At 37.8% G+C, this 16570-nt stretch overlaps 1 protein-coding gene across 10 annotated transcripts in view; it reads right to left on the reverse strand.

The window, feature by feature from the left end:
- The window catches only part of PCMTD1 (protein-L-isoaspartate (D-aspartate) O-methyltransferase domain containing 1), an 82072-nt gene that overhangs the window by 27578 nt on the left and 37924 nt on the right, over positions 1-16570 (reverse strand). For 6 of the 10 annotated variants that reach the window (XR_002724860.2, XR_002724861.2, XM_023184220.2 and 3 more), the window contains exon 2: positions 15313-15714. The exons of the other annotated variants lie outside the window; for them this stretch is intronic. Coding sequence is in view for 4 of the 6 variants with exons in the window: in XM_023184220.2 (XP_023039988.1) it covers positions 15313-15619 (307 nt within the window). In the remaining 2 variants the exon portion in view is untranslated. The remainder of the gene's footprint in view (positions 1-15312; positions 15715-16570) is intronic. 10 annotated transcript variants of the gene reach the window in all.

Raw genomic sequence — 16570 nt, forward strand, 5'->3', positions numbered from 1 at the left:
TGACACAGATACTGCATGAATGTCTCGGGGCATCCCTATCCCGACAGCAGAGGCTAAATTCCCACCCCATTCCATGCTTTTTGGAGCTCCCAGTGCCTAGCAGAATGTGGCCATCAGGCAGCATGCTGGACTTGACCCTCATGATCCAGCATATTTTACACTTCTCACTTAGGATTTCTCTTTATATATGCCCATGGATGGACTGACCTCCCAGAAAAAGGGGAATGAATAGAAGAGAGCGTTCTCAGCCCCCAGAGAGGTACTTGGGCTGGCTCTTTTCCCCCACCCTAGTACCAGCTCACACTGAAAATATGAGGACTCAGTATCTCCTAAGGCTACCGTACATACATGCTAACCTGCCCCATGACCCACATGAGAATATAACACACAAATTACAGTTAATCCCTTCTCAGCTTCTGAAATTGAGCCAACCAGGTTTTCCACTCAACATTTTTTCCTTTAACATTGGACCTGGAAGGTGTATTATTTTCAATATCTTTAGGAAATACTTAACTGGATGTGCCCTCTACTAAATGTCTAAAACGACAGTGCATATTTGGATTGTTTATACTATTAGGTACTTTTAATCAACCATATGACCCAGCCATCCCACTACTGGGTATATACCCAAAGGATTATAAATTATGCTACTACAAAGACACATGCACACGTATGTTTATTGCGGCACTATTCACAATAGCAAAGACTTGGAATCAACCCAAATGTCCATCAGTGACAGACTGGATTAAGAAAATGTGGCACATATACACCATGGAATACTATGCAGCCATAAAAAACGATGAGTTTGCGTCCTTTGTAGGGACATGGATGCAGCTGGAAACCATCATTCTTAGCAAACTATCACAAGAACAGAAAACCAAACACCACATGTTCTCACTCATAGGTGGGAACTGAACAATGAGCTCACTTGGACTCGGGAAGGGGAACATCACACACTGGGGCCTATCATGGGGAGGGGGGAGGGGGGAGGGATTGCATTGGGGAGTTATACCTGATATAAATGATGAATTGATGGGTGCTGACGAGTTGATGGGTGCAGCACACCAACATGGCACATGTATACATATGTAACCTGCACGTTATGCACATGTACCCTAGAACTTAAAGTATAATAAAAATAAAAAATAAAATAAAAAATAAAAAATAAAAAAAATTAAAAAAAAAATCACAATCATAAATTGTCATGTTTGAATGTTCAAACAGTACATGTAAAATATGCTTTGCCTTCTAAGAAATATCCAGACTATAAAAATTTAACCAAAATGTTTAGATATAATCTTCAAACCAAAATCAGATAAGGATAATGCCTTTCCCTAGTATACTTTTATAGTTTTTTAAAAACACTAATTTTACTTGAAAAATCTGTTCAGATAGGAAAATTAAATAAACAGGTGCTTGATTCATCAAACCACAACAGAATTAACTTCCTTTGCAATGCTTTTACATTTTATGAATTGCCCTGATTAAAAGAATGCTAAACTTTTTGCTTGTTTCCTTCCTTATGAACTCTTAGCCTTCATCTGAAAACTGGAACATCTGTCCAAAATCATTTATGACTCCTTGTAATTACTATTACTACAGATAAACTGAGTAAAACTAAAATCTTTTATATTCAAAATAATAAAGCAGACAAAAAATTAAACTTAAGAAAAGCACACAGTGAAGTCACTTTTCAATATATTAAATGTGAACATTATGAGAATTTGAATTTCCATAGGTGTCAACATATAAAATGTTTTAAAAAGCCAAATAGTTTTCCTCATTTAAAATAATTCAAATACAGGCAGGATGTGGTGGCTCATGCCTGTAATCCCAGCACTTTGGGAGGCCAACGTGGGCAGATGGTTTGAGCCCAGGAGTTTGAGACCATCCTGGCCAACGTGGCAAAACCCTGTCTCTACTAAAAATAGAAAAATTTGCCAGGTGTGGTGGTGCACACCTTTAATCCCAGTTTCTTGGGAGGCTGAGGCATGAGAATTGCTTCAACTCAGGAGATGGAGGTTGCACTGAGCCAAGATCTCGCCACTGCACTCCAGCGTGGGTGACAGAGCAAGCCTCTGTCTCAGAAAAAGAAAAAAAAGTCAAATAAAGCTACATTTACTTATGTACACAGTAAGAAAAATACTATCCTATGACATAAACCTAATTTCCCTTTCTTCCTTTTAGGGTGATCCATTGACTATAAAACATGAGACGTTTACATTTTCATTATCCATTAAGAACCTAGGGTCAGGCACTGTGACTCACACCTGTAATCCCAGCACTTTGGGAGGCCGAGGTGGGAGAATTGCTTGAGCCTAGGACTTCGAGACTAGCCTGGGCAACACGGCAAGGCTTCATCTCTACAATAAACTAAACAAAAAAGTAGCCGGGCTTAGTGGTGCATGCTACTTGAGAGGCTGAGGCAGGAGGATTGCTGGAGACCAGGAGGTAAAAGCTACAGTGAGTCAGTTGTGTTCCTGCCACTGCACTCTGGGCTGGGCAACAATGAGAAACCGTGGTTTTGTTTGTTTTAAAAAAGAAGAAAGAAAAAAGAGAGAAAAAAAAATCTAGTTACATTTTTTATAAAAACAGAAAAACCAGGGTTGCATAGATAGCTCAATTAAAAAGGTTAATATTGCTGGCACTCTATGTTTCCTATAAGACTCTATGTTCCTGTCACTGCAATCCGGGCTGGGCAACAGAGTGAGACTGTGTCTTTAGAAAGAAAAAAAAGAAATAGAAAGGCAGAGAGACAGAGAAAGAGAAAAAAAAAATCTAGTTACATTTTTACGAAAAAGAAAATCGAGGGTTGCATAGATATGAGATCAATTAAAAAGGTCAATACCACTAGCACTCTATGTTTCCTATAAGACAGAATATGTAAATATAATAACAAAGGTGTTAAGAATCTATAATCAAAGCTTCTAATCCATAGTTCAAACTGCATTATTAACAGAAAGAGTCTGAATTTCAAAGTTCTAGGCTCTCAGTTAAAGATGCCACAGGTCTCTTTTTCGTTTTATTTTTCCTGCTTTCTGCTTATTATCTAAAAGCAAAGTGTCAACTTTTGCAAATAAGCTTAAAGAAAATTTCTTTTTTTTCACATAACTTGTTTTTCATACTACCTTGACACAAGATATTTAATAATGAAAGATAAAGACAATTCATTAATATGTAAAGGATTTGACAACAAAAATACACATGTAAAATATGCTATGCATTAATATTGAATGTAAACACCAATTATGATTTTTTATAGATGAAACTGTTTAATTTTCAATAACATGGAGGCACAACTCTAATGATAACTACTTAACAATGTGAATGGTAACTAACATGTCCAAAGTAAATTAAAAAGAAAAATGCATTAATAAAAGGCAGAATTTAAATAGCAATGTCACCAATATCTCATTTATTTAGAATGTGATATACACCTTGAATGCATTAAGTGTATAAAAAGGTAATGCAATGCTGATTATTACAACTCACATTTGGTATCTATATTAAATAGAACAACAGGAGAATAAAACAGAAAATTGAAAAAGCATACATAGCTGCTTCTGAGAAAGGGGGCTAAGAGATCTAGGGTGGTAAGGAAACATTTTTATCATTATATGCTTTAGTATAAAGTTTGTTTTAACCATTTGCATGTGTAACTTTTTTCAATCAAAAAACAGTGGGCTACTGAAAGAGTTTAAAAAAGAGCATAAATGTTCAAATAAACAAACAAGTAATATACAGCTAACAGAAAGGTACAAGTTGTCAATGGAAAAAAGTGAAATGATATCCAAAAGATAACGATGCTAACAGGCCAAGTGAAGCATAAATTTGACTTCGAATTCCAATGTTATTTTGTATTCGCCAATGTGAAGATTTTTCTATGAAACAAGGGCTTAATTTTTGTAACATATATTTTTGAAAAAAAGAAAATGTTGACCTTTAATGGCTAAATATTAAACAGAACATAGAAACATACAGTGAAGCCAAAGTTTATTAAAACAAACACAGTAATTAGAAATACCTAGGAATCTTTACATAAGAAATAATTTTTAAGGTTGACAAATCCCCATTGAGAACAATAACAAATATAATAAAATCTAAGCTGCTTTCAAGTTTTCAAATCACATTCACTGGATCTAATTTTCTAATAATTGGATCTAATCTAGTTCATTTATCATTTACCAATTAGTCAAGAACCCAAGCTTGTACATAGAAGTCAATAATTATTAGATTTAGGCATCAAGTGTCTATGCAATATCAATTTTTTAAATTTATATCTATGTTCACCCCGTGTAATGTCCAACAGTTTGACAGTGTGGTGCCGATGAGTAGAAGACTGAGGCAGACCAAGGAAACCAGAGAGTTCCACACTGCATCTGAACGAAGTTCACTGTGCCTTTAGTATTTTGTGTAACGCTAGTTTACAGAACATAGCCACAGGCAAAAAGTACTTCATAATACATAAAGTTCTAAAGCTGAAATAATTCAAGATCCATCATTTCAGCTGAGGACGCTGAGATCAAAATACTGGTATGGTGAGAAAGATAGATTAAAGGTCAGATGTCTTGGTTTCCAATCCCAGTTCCTCCTAACTGTTATATAATCTTAAGACCAGCCACTATAAGACCGGTTCCCACTCTATAAAAGGAGTCCCTGGGAAAAAGCATTAAATTATGTAAAAGTACTGTGCACACTATAACGTAATAGACAGATAAACTGTTGTTTAAAATTATGATGTGCTTTCTCCCCATATACAGAAAGAGTTAGTTGTAGAAGCATAATTATAACCTATATAAAGGGTTCTCAACCCTGACTGCATATTAGAATAACCTGGGAATTTTTAATTTTTAAAAGTAGATTAAACTTAATTTGATTTAAACTGTAAATGCCTGGGTCCTACCACAGATTAAAAAGGGATCTCTCAGGGTGTGACCCAGGGTCTGCAGATAATCCTAACATGCAACTGGGGCTGAGCAGTACTAGCCACCTTAACCTTATTATAAAGCTCCATCTGAATTATTTTTTAAAATCTGTTTTGGACTATCCAAATCTCTGTTCACATTATAGTAAAGTAACATCAAGAATTAATAGCTACCAGCAAAAGTATTTTGGCTAAAACTAAATATTCACCACAAGGGGGAGTAGGTGGATCAGTCATTAGGTTTCCATGAAACTAATATAAAGTCAATGAGAATTAAAATATAAATATAAAAGAATCTTTCAATAAATTACAATGACATTTCATTACTAATTTTAGTTATATAAAATAAGGTATCTTTATGAAGATTTACAAGCAACTTTGTTAAGTATTCAAGGAGAGTAATGGGTAAAAAGTTGACAGGAATAGGTTTCACTCTTTCCACGAATATCCTGTGGTATAAAAAATAAAATAGACCAAAGGTGAATAAAGGAAAAAGGAGGAGAGCAATTGGCGAAAGGCTAAGTAATCATTAACTAGACAATTAAGAGAAGCTGTTCTAATATATTCCGAACACTTATTAAGATAGATTTATTTCTCCCATCCAACTATATCACATTGGGAAAAAAATCAAACACTGTCAAATTTGTCCTGAGTCTTGCCATGTTAGCTTAACCATTCTGAAGCTAGTAAGATTAGACCTTGTTCTTTGCTCTCCAGCTTTGGGAAAGGCATCATGTAACAAGTCTTGGAATTTACCAGAAACACGTTCCAGTCCCTCAGCCTCCTCTCAGTCTATGCCTATGCAAATGCTACTCTCTTTTATCACACATGACTCTTAGAAATATGTTTACAAAAGATCTCAAAGTGTTGGTTTCACAGTAACAGAGACTGGAACCAAGGCCCTAAGTAAACCATATCTCTAAAATGTCGAAATATCAAGAACAGATGTCACAATAATTTCATTTACATATTTCTACACAATGTGCTAATATTCAAGACTAATAGGTCAAGAACAACCTATGACTATACCTCAATATGCGCAATGTAATATTAAAACAGAGATTAAATTTCTAACAAAGCAAATTCAATAAGCTGAGAAAAAAAATGTGTTAAGGTATAATACAGAATAGTTTAAAAAGCTAATTTAAACACCTTCAGATTTTGACTCAAATTCTTTTTTTTTTTTCTTTTTGAGATGGAGTTTTGCTCTCGTTGCCCAGGCTGGAATGAGACAGCATGACCTCACCTCCGCATCCTGGTTTCAAGCGATTCTCCTGCCTCAGCCTCCCAAGTAGCTTACAGGCATGCACCACCACACCCAGCTAATTTTGTATTTTCAGTAGACGCAGGGTTTCTCCATGTTGGTCAGGCTGGTCTCAAACTCCTGACCTCAGGTGATCCACCCGCCTCGGCCTCCCAAAGTGCTGGGATTACAGGCATGAGCCACTGCGCCCAGTGTCAAATTTTTCTTAATGCAATCATTTTCCCTGGAAGACATTTTCATCAGCTCTTTCATTCCACTGCATGTCTATTTGTGAAGTACATGAAGATACGTGGGACCAGCATGGTAATAGATTTACATAAATACTCAATAAATATTTACTAGACTAAACGAAGAACAGCCAGTAAGATTAACACCACACTTTTATTGCTAGTTCAGAAGCATCACGCACAATTTCAATGGTAGGAGATGTGTCTTGAACACTTCCATATCCTCAGCAGCTGGCACAAGGTCTAACGTAATACTTGCTTAAAGAATGATAAAGTACATAAACGTAGCTACGGTCTCAAATTTAAAAGGTTCACAACGAAGACTGAAACAAATGATATCCACAAAGCATAAAAATATTTTTCATGTCTTGATTTTAAAATAGTGCCTGACCAAAAAAATATGTTAAATCTGTATTATCTGACGGTAGGGAATGATGCATGCCACAGAAGTAAATGTTATTAAGTACATTCCATTCAAAATTAATTTCTTATTAATTTTAGCTGCTTGACAGAAATCTGTCAAAATTCAACAAATATTTTCCTTTTATTCCTAAATAAATTTGCTCTGACTCCAAGCCAACTATCCCTATAAAGCCTGCGAAAATCGCAGTGTCCTCAGAGCTCTATAAAGTTATCATCAAAGTGGGGAGGCAACTAGGTAAAATACATGAGAGGAAGAGAAGGAAAATACTTTGAAGTATTCCTTTTGATACTTTCGAATTTTCAGCCCTGTGATTATGTTACCTACTCCACAAAATAAAATTAAAGAGGAGAGACTGGTACTCAAGCTTCTGCATTATATAATTTAGAAGAAAAAAGTGCTCTTCATTAAGAAAGGAAACAGAGGAGAAAGAGGAGAATTTGGTAACTTTTTGTCACATGTGCAAGAGGGCAGGAAAAAAATAGTTGGGGAAAGGCTTCAATTCTGGAATCTTCTGCACACTGGAGAAGAAACAGGATGCAGGCACCACATGTTTAAGAACCCAGCTTGGGAGTGCAGCCTGGAAGATCAAGAGTGTCCAGAGCTTAGTTGCCAGACCTTAGAGGCAGAAATCTATGAATCCTTTGCACGTGGATGTTACTTTAAGAAAGAAGAAAGATTCACCCTTCACTACAGGATAAAGTCAAAGTTGCTCCCAAAAAATGACAAAGTATTTATAAACATAACACATAGAGGATGTGAAATCCAAGGAAACAATTTTTGGCAAGGGTGTGGGAGGGTAGATGGACTGACCCTACAGGAACCAAATCCAGAGAGAATGTGAAGGCAGGTTCCAGATGAGACCAAGAACTCCAGCAGACCAAGCAGCCCTGCCAACTCCAGCCAACCTTTGGCTCTAACCTGACGCATTCAGTCCAACATCCAACTCAGCCTAGGGAAGACTGTGTCAGTCACAGAGTAACAAACACAATTCCGTAGGTGCCAGCTCCTACACAGGGAGATAGAGATTCACAAATTCTACACTTAAGGAAACAAATTCAGAACGGTTTAGTACTTTTCTCAAAGTAACACACAGTCAATTCTCATTATTTACTGTATAATAGTTATGTTCCAAAAAATACAGCAAACATTGAATTGGCAAAAAAATGAACTGTTGCTCCTTAGGAAAATATGTACATACATAAATATATCAAACAGATTATAATATTAAATCCTGAGAACTCATCCTGGTAGAGGCTATATTATTTATTTTACAAAAGAGAAAATAAACTTAAGAAGTGTTAGTGACTTGCCTGAGCCACCCCACGAACTGTTGCCAGAATTGGGATTCAAGTCATCAACAGGCCCCAGTGCAGACTGGAGCTTGTGACATGCCTTTGGTCATCTCTGTATGACCACAGAGACAAGTAGGCAGAGAGAGCTTCACTTTATCCTACCTCAGCTAGGAAGATGCAAAGCAGGAGACTCAAAAATTTTGTTCCTCTCTGCAAGCTCACAAGTGATCATTAAAAGCAGTGTGGGTTTTGATTTGGGGAGGTCAAATTAAGTATTAGTAAGTAGGTGAATTCTCAAGAGACAAAATTTGCAAATAGTAAGGACTGGCTGTATTTGCTACAGAGACAATCTTGGTTGGGAAACAGTTAATCACAAAGATAAAACTCAAAATGCTCAGAGAACCACCTAAGCCACTTCACATCACTGGAGAAATTTCCTCCTAACTTCTAAGAATAGTATGAAAAAATATAACCAGAAGAAATTAGTATGAAAACTTTGTAAAACCTGTATTGCTTCCTAATATTTATTATTTTTATTATTTACTATTACTTTATAATCAGCAGTAATATTATTCATAAACACAAAATCACCTGGGTATTGATTTTCAGAGTTAGCAGCAGTGAAAGAGGTGGTTGTCAGTAATGACTTCTACTGCACAACCAGTGTAAGTGAGGGGGAAAAAAAAATCTAAGAAATAGAACAGTGGTGGCAACTCCATATAGAGCACAAGGGCAGAAAAAAGACGCCCAGAAGCCTAACTAGGACTAAGAAGTAATAGTTCAAATAGTTAAACAGTTTCAAGAATTTCATAAAATGTGATTAGCCTAAAATAAAAGTTTGTTTTCAAAACATTTGCTGACAAAGCCCCAAATAAATCACATATCAAAAACAGAAGGGCCAGGCGCGGTAGCTCACGCCTGTAATCCCAGCACTTTGGGAGCCCGAGGCGGGCAGATTACAAGGTCAGGAGATTGAGACTATCCTGCCCAACATGGTGAAACCCTGTCTCTACTAAAAATACAAAAATTAGCCGGGCATGGTGGTTCATGCCTGTAATCCCAGCTACTTGGGAGGCTGAGGTGGGAGAATTGCTTGAACCTGGGAAGCGGAGGTTGCAGTGAGCGGAGATGGCACCACTGCACTCCAGCCTGGGCAACAGAGCAAGACTCTGCCTCAAAAAAAAAAGGCCGGGTGCAGTGGCTCACACCTGTAATCCAAGCACTTTGGGAGGCCGAGGAGGGTAGATCACCTGAAGTCGGGAGTTCGAGACCAGCCTGACCAACATGAAGAAACCCTGTCTCTACCAAAAATACAAAATCAGCCAGGCATGGTGGCACATGCCTGTAATGCCAGCTACTAGGGAGGCTAAGGCAGGAGAGAATTGCTTGAACATGGGAGGCAGAGGTTGCGGTGAGCCAAGATCATGCCATTGCACTCCACCCTGGGCAACAAGAGTGAAACTCCATCTCAAAAAAAAAAAAAACAAAGAAGAACATTATAATTCCTAAAAAGAAAAAAAAAACAGAGCGAGGCATGGTGGCTCACATATGTAATCCCAGCACCTTGGGAGGCCAAAGTGGGCAGAACACTTGAGGTCAAGGGTTCGAAACCAGCCTGACCAACATGGCAAAACCCTGTCTTTAATACAAAAAAAAAAAGATCAGCCAAGCATGGTGATGCACACCTGTGGTACTAACTACTCAGGAGGCTGAGACTGGATAATCAACTGAACCAGGGAGGCAGACACTGCAGTGAGCTGAGATCGCATCACTGCACTTCAGCCTGGGCAACAGGGTGAGATTCTGTCTCAAAAAAAAAAAAAAAAAAGATTTCCTTTAAAGAAAAAAAAAAAAAAAAAGCATTAACAGTATAGAGGAAAAGCTGAGGTTTGTTTTGATGCATAAAACAGAGTATATCTTACAGAAAAACCCTGATACCTGCAGAATGTGTTTTTTGGTGTTTCTGAGACGGAGTCTTGCCCTGTTGCCCAGGCTGGAGCACAGTGGTGTGATCTTGGCTCACTGCAAGCTCCACCTCTCCAGTTCACGCTGTTCTCCTGCCTCAGCCTCCCAAGTAGCTGCGACTACAGGTGCCCGCCACCACGCCTGGCTAATTTTTTTTTTTTTAATTAGTAGAGGCGGGGTTTCACCGTGTTAGCCAGGATGGTCTCGATCTCCTGACCTTGTGATCCACCCGCCTCGGCCTCCCAAAGGGCTGGGATTACAGATGTGAGTCACCACGCCTGGCCCAGAATGTGTTTTATCTTACCAAGAAGAATGAGAGGTGAGGAATGGGGGAACTGACCACCCTGGATCTCCCTAATCTTTCAGCTTAAAGTAAGTTAATAAAGAATATTCTTTAAGAGGCACTTAAAAGAGCACGAAAAAACATTTGAAAATTCTATTTGTGATAAAGACTTATATCCAAAATATATATAAAGAATACTTACAATTCAATAATCAACAATCCAATTAACAAATAGGAAAAGATTTGACTAGTCATGTCACCAAAAAAATATACAAATGGCCCATAAGCACATACACAGCTATTCCATATCATTAGTGATTAGGGAAGAGCAAATTAAAACCACAATGAAATGCTACTTTATATCAACTAACGTTGCTCTTTAAAAAACGAAGTAACAAGTATTAGTGAGGATGTCAAGAAACTAGGACCTCATATAACATTGGTGGGAATGTAAAATGGTGCAGCCACTCTGGAAAATGCTTTGTTGGTCTCTTAAAAACATAAATTTACCATACAGGTTAGCAATTCTACTCTTTTAAGAATCTACCTAAGAGAAATGAAAATGTATATCCACACAAAGATTTGTACCTAAATGTTCACAATGGCATTATGCATAATGGCCAAAAACTAGTAACTCAAATGTCCATTAACTGGTGAATGGATAAACAAAATGTAGTGTAAATCTACATGATGAAACAGCATTCAGCCACAAAAAGGAATGAAGTACTCAGATATGCTACAGCATGGATGAACCCTGAAAATGTAATGCTAAGTGAAAGAAGCTGGATTCAGAACACCATATATTGTATGATTTCATTTATATGAAATGTCCAAAAAGGACCAATCTATAGAGACAGAAAGTAGGTAACTGGTTGTCAGGGACTGGCTGAGTACTGGGAGTGGATGCAACTGGGCATGGGGAATAATCTTTTCAGCACATTGGAAGTATCCTCAAACTGTATTGTGGTAATGTCTCCACAACTTAGTAAACTTAACTAAAAATCATTGAATTGTACTCTTAAATGAGTAAACTTGATGGTATGTGAATCATACCTCATTAGACACAGAGGGAGCGAGAGAACATGCATAAGCATGCAGGCAAAAGAGAAAAAGCACAAGCACTGAGGTCAAAGGCAATACAGGTTAGCTGAACAAGGACCACCTAACGTCCCATGACAAGGAGAGAAAGAGTGTAGAGGTCAAACATGATGGCAGCAGATAGCTTAACTAATGCTTTTGAATAATATGGCAACTGCAGTTAAGTTTCCTGCTTATCAACTGTCACCTTTAGGAAAGAATGTTGTAGCAGCAAGGTAGTGGCATCCATAGTGCTGGATGACACTGGCAGTCTCCCCAAAATCACTCCTAATAATTAGGGAACTAGGCAAGAGACTAAGAGAAAATCATTAGGTGGGATGAATCTGTACAAGTTTTATAAGATACCTAGAATTTTTATAGTACGGATTATAGAAGAAAATGAAAATGAATCCCTAAGTAAAAAGGATCAGGATTCAGAATCCCTACCTGAATCACAAAGAGTTTATCATAATAACTTGCCTTCATGGTTCTGATACTCAATTCAGTTATGGAAAGCAGAGGTAAAATACAGGACGTGGGAGGCTGCTTTTTTTGCATTCTGTTTTTCAATGGAATTCCCTGAGAATGAAAAGACAGTACTGAGAGGAGAATCAATTAAGTACTAGATCTTTATGAAAACCCTTAGTTCAGGGAAAATATTTAAGGAGAAGCAAGCAGGACACGAAGAATTACCTTCAATTTGAAATTAAAAAACATGTCTCAATGACACATCTCAGGAGTTGGAGTGATCTACTCTCCACTGTCTTCAATAAAAGTAAATTTATGAATAATTCCCTAAAGTGTGCTTTAATCTTAAGAAATTTTCTAAAGAAAACCCAGTACAAAAATTAACCATGCGTATTGGTACTCCCAGCTACTCAGGAGGCTGAGGGAGGAGAATCGCTTGAGCCCAGGAGGTCGAGGCTGCAGTGAGCCAAGACCATGTCGCCACACTCTAGCCTGTGCAAGAGACTGAGACCCAGCCGAAAAATAAATGAATAAATTAATGATAAAAGAAAAACCTAACCTAGTCTCACTGAATTTGTGTTTCTGGATTTGTGTTTCTGGAGTGAAGTGGAAACTCCCCAAGGAGTTTAACTGTGTTACCAAATCACAGATGCCCCGCTCTCACTGAATTTGTGTTTCTGGATTTGTGTTTCTGGAATGAAGTGGAAATTCCCCAAGGGGTGTCTTCCTTAACTGTGTTACCAAATCACAGATGCCCCACTCTCCCTGCTTCAGCCGGGACTCCTCCGGAGTTTACTACTAAATGTGTCCTACCCATAGGACCCACTGTCTATGGGGAGCACCTGTTATCCCCATCTTGTAAGTGGAAAAGAAAAATGGCTGAGCCATAGTGTTATAGTTTTTTGTTTTAAATAAAGAACTTCTGTTAATAAGGTGGCTGTGAAGCAGTGGAGCCAAATTTGATTCACTATACTCAGATAATCACAGGGAGCATATGAGCATCCTCCTCTGGATCCAGTTCTAAGTGGTTTTTACAGATGTATACCTTCCCCTCCATGACATAAAACACACACAATACACAAACTAAAAATAGAAAGCAGGGTAAAAAAGATAAAGCTTCCTCAGAAGCCTGGTGAACTTCAGACTTATTAGCTGTAATCATAGTTTTACAGACTGTTGTTTCTGCTTCTCCTTCTTTAATCTTTCTCACCAAAGGAACATTCTTAATCAAAACGAGAACAACTATATCTTGGTCTTAACTTAGCAGGATCACACGAAGATAAATCCTGGAATAGTATCCAGGAGCCACTGCCATATATGTAAGATCCATGACTCCCTAGAGCCTTGTAACAGGAGGAAACCATCTAGTGCGCTGCAGATCATTTACACCAATGGTCCCTTTCCCCACACTGCCCATGTCATGGATTAAAAGACATTCATGATACAACAAGTTTGACATCTGTCTACAGTGCCATCTGGCCACAGACATCTAATCTCTTGGAGCCTGGGACTAGGCAATGAGTCTAAGAAGGCAACCTCATTGCTGGCAAGATTGCAAATTATGATGCATACCTACCCCATCCCAAGTTTGGCTAGATTGACCTCCCTCAGCATGAGCCAGTTGGCATATACTAGAGAAGTGGAAGACAGAATAAACAGGCACTTTCAGGCTGGCCAAACATGGTATAAGGCTTGGACTCCAGCCTAGAGTTGCCAGAGCTGGTTAAGAAATGTTCAAGGACAGCAATTCCCTTTTTTTTTTTTAAAGAAGCAGCTCTCCCTACTCTCACCTCTAGATTTTGCAGACTGTCTCAAACCCTGGAGATTCCTTTTTCAAAGAAACTGGTGATAGAAGTGACAGACATCTGGAAGTTCCCACCTGTTAAGAAATTCCTGTCTTAGGACAGGGAGGAGTGCCAAATTTAAATGTAAGCTTCTAAATTTCTCTTTATCAATGAAAATTAATCATTTCCTATCACCTTTGAGCAGTTCTTATACATTAGGAAATAATCCAGTTGCAGAATGAAAGGCTTCCATCCCCACTCTTTTAAATGAAACAGATGGGAAGTCCCATGACTAACAGAGTAAGGAACTAGCTAGTGTATACGGAGGAAATTTCAGACCTAACTATACCTTAAAAGTCATAATGTGACCACATAATTCATTGTCCAAACTCAGACACTTCGAGGAATGAAAGGACATTATTAATACTGACACTAGGAAAACAGAGATAAAGTAAGACTGTCCCAGCATACTAGAACATAGTCACCCTACTAGAGGATATGTCATTCTCTATTTAAAATTCTTCAATGATTCTCCATCACTTTAGAATGAATTTTACACCACATTCTCATCCTTATTAATTTAGGGATATACCTCAACTATAGTACCTATCAGACTACATGAAGGCTGTTGATTTTCTTATGTCTTCTCACACCCCACCCACTCCCTCAAATAATGCTCTATTTTAACATATGCCACACAGTAGCAGCCAGTGAATATGGCAGCTGAACTAAATGCCTTGGTAAACTTCATAGTTGGTCATCCTCCATCCAACATAATGTCTTACAGCAGATTTTCCTCCACCCATGCATCTTCCACCTGTATTCCATATTATCCAGTTGTCACTTCCTAAATATGTGACTTTCAGGCAAGTTATTTAACCTCCCTATGCCTTTGTTTACTTGCCCATATAAAAGGATTAATAATAGTCTGTACTTCAAAGGAGTATTAGGAACACTGAATGAGTTAATACACACATACTGCTTTAAACAATACCTAGCATTTAACATCCAGTAAGCTCTTTGAGGGCAGAAATCTTAGTCCCTTTTGATCACTGCCATATGTACATGCCAGGAATAACGCTTGGCAGAGCAAACACTGGAAAAGTTTGCTGAAAGCTTAATGAACATATACTTCTTTCTTCTCTATTTTTCTCCAATCCCTTGCTTTACTCTAACAGTGCCACATCTTATATATCCCACAGTCTCCTGTCTCTCTAACAAAAACCTGGCACAATGCTCTTAGATAACCATTAAACTTTATATGCCAGAAGACAGAACACTCTACCTGAAATAGATTAAATATTACTTCTGAGTTTCTTGCCTACCAGCGCTTGACTTGAAGTACAGACAATGACTAAGAGAGAACAGTCAGTTCCCAGAGCTACTGTAAGTTGAGGATTACACGTGGGAACTATCAGGGTAAGGACTGGGAATGAAAAAAGATTACTACTACTTTGTGTTTTCACATCTAAGTAAGGAAGATACCTACATTGAGTATACACATTCAAACATACTGTATACAAAGTTACAACTCCTATAAATCATAAACCATAATACAAAATAGGCTTATTTTTTAAAATAGAATTTTACAAAAATAAAATTACCTAAAATTAAGCCCACCATTGTACTTAAATATCCGGTTCCACTTCCCAGGTTAAGAAAAGACAATCCTGGTTGAAGTTTCAATGCTTCCATAACTTCAGAATAAATGCAAGGTGCTGACAAGTGGATGTTTCCATGCTTCCAGGCTAAGTCTTTGTAAGCATTGTCTCTGTAGCCTTCCAAATAGTAATCTCCACGATCAATTGCTCTGAAGGCTTGCTCCACTCTTTCAGTACGAATATACTGAGCTTCTTTTAAATTATCAATTAAGTCATCATTATCTTCCCCAGCACTCACAGCTCCTCCCATGATAGTATTCAAATCAAATCATAAATTTAAAAATGAAATAAAATTAGTAGAAATGGCTTCCAATATTGCACTTGATTTCCAAAAATAAATTAATCCTGGAAGGGAAGAACAAAAATAAACAGGTTTAAATTAATGCTCAAAAGCAAAATAACTTGTTTATTAAATGTATGGCATTATAATTAACTACAATTTCTCACAGAAATATTCTGCTCCAGGCATAGTGCTAAACTCCTTCTTAACTATATTACTTTATTTAATCCATATAGTAACCACAAAAGGTAACTTATATGATCTCATCTGTACAGATGGGAAAACTGGAACACAAAGAAGTCAAGTAAGTCACCTAGTACCGTGAAGCCCATTATGGTGGCCACTAGTCACACATGGCTACCTGGATCTAAATTAATAAAAATTAAATACAATTTAAAATTCCATTAGTCAACCTATCTGTATTTTAAGTGCTTAATAGCTACTTGTAGCTAGTGGCTACCATACTGGACAGCGCTGGTCTGCAAAGTGACACTGGCAAGACTTGGTCTCAGGTCTTTAAAGTCAGAAACCATGTTTTTTTTTTTTTTTTTTTTTAAAGATAGGCTCTCACTCTGTCAACCAGGCTGGAGTGCAATGGCATGATTGATCTTGGCTCATCCCCTCCCGGGCTCAAGTAATCCTCCCACCTCAGCCTCCCAAGTATCTGGGATCACAGACGCATGCCACCACGCTCAGCTAATTTTTGTATTTTTTTTGTAGAGATGGGGTTTCACCATGTTGCCCAAAATAGTCTCAAACTCCTGAGCTCAAAAGATCCATCCGCACTGGCCTCACAAAGTGCTGGGATAACAGGCATGAGTCACAACACCCGACCTCCATGCTCTTAATCACTGAGCCACACTGGCTTCTTTATAGTATAGTATAGTATAGTATAGTATAGTATAGTATAGTATAGTATAG

The sequence above is a fragment of the Piliocolobus tephrosceles genome, chromosome 7, assembly GCF_002776525.5.
Source record: "Piliocolobus tephrosceles isolate RC106 chromosome 7, ASM277652v3, whole genome shotgun sequence".
NCBI lineage: Eukaryota > Metazoa > Chordata > Mammalia > Primates > Cercopithecidae > Piliocolobus > Piliocolobus tephrosceles.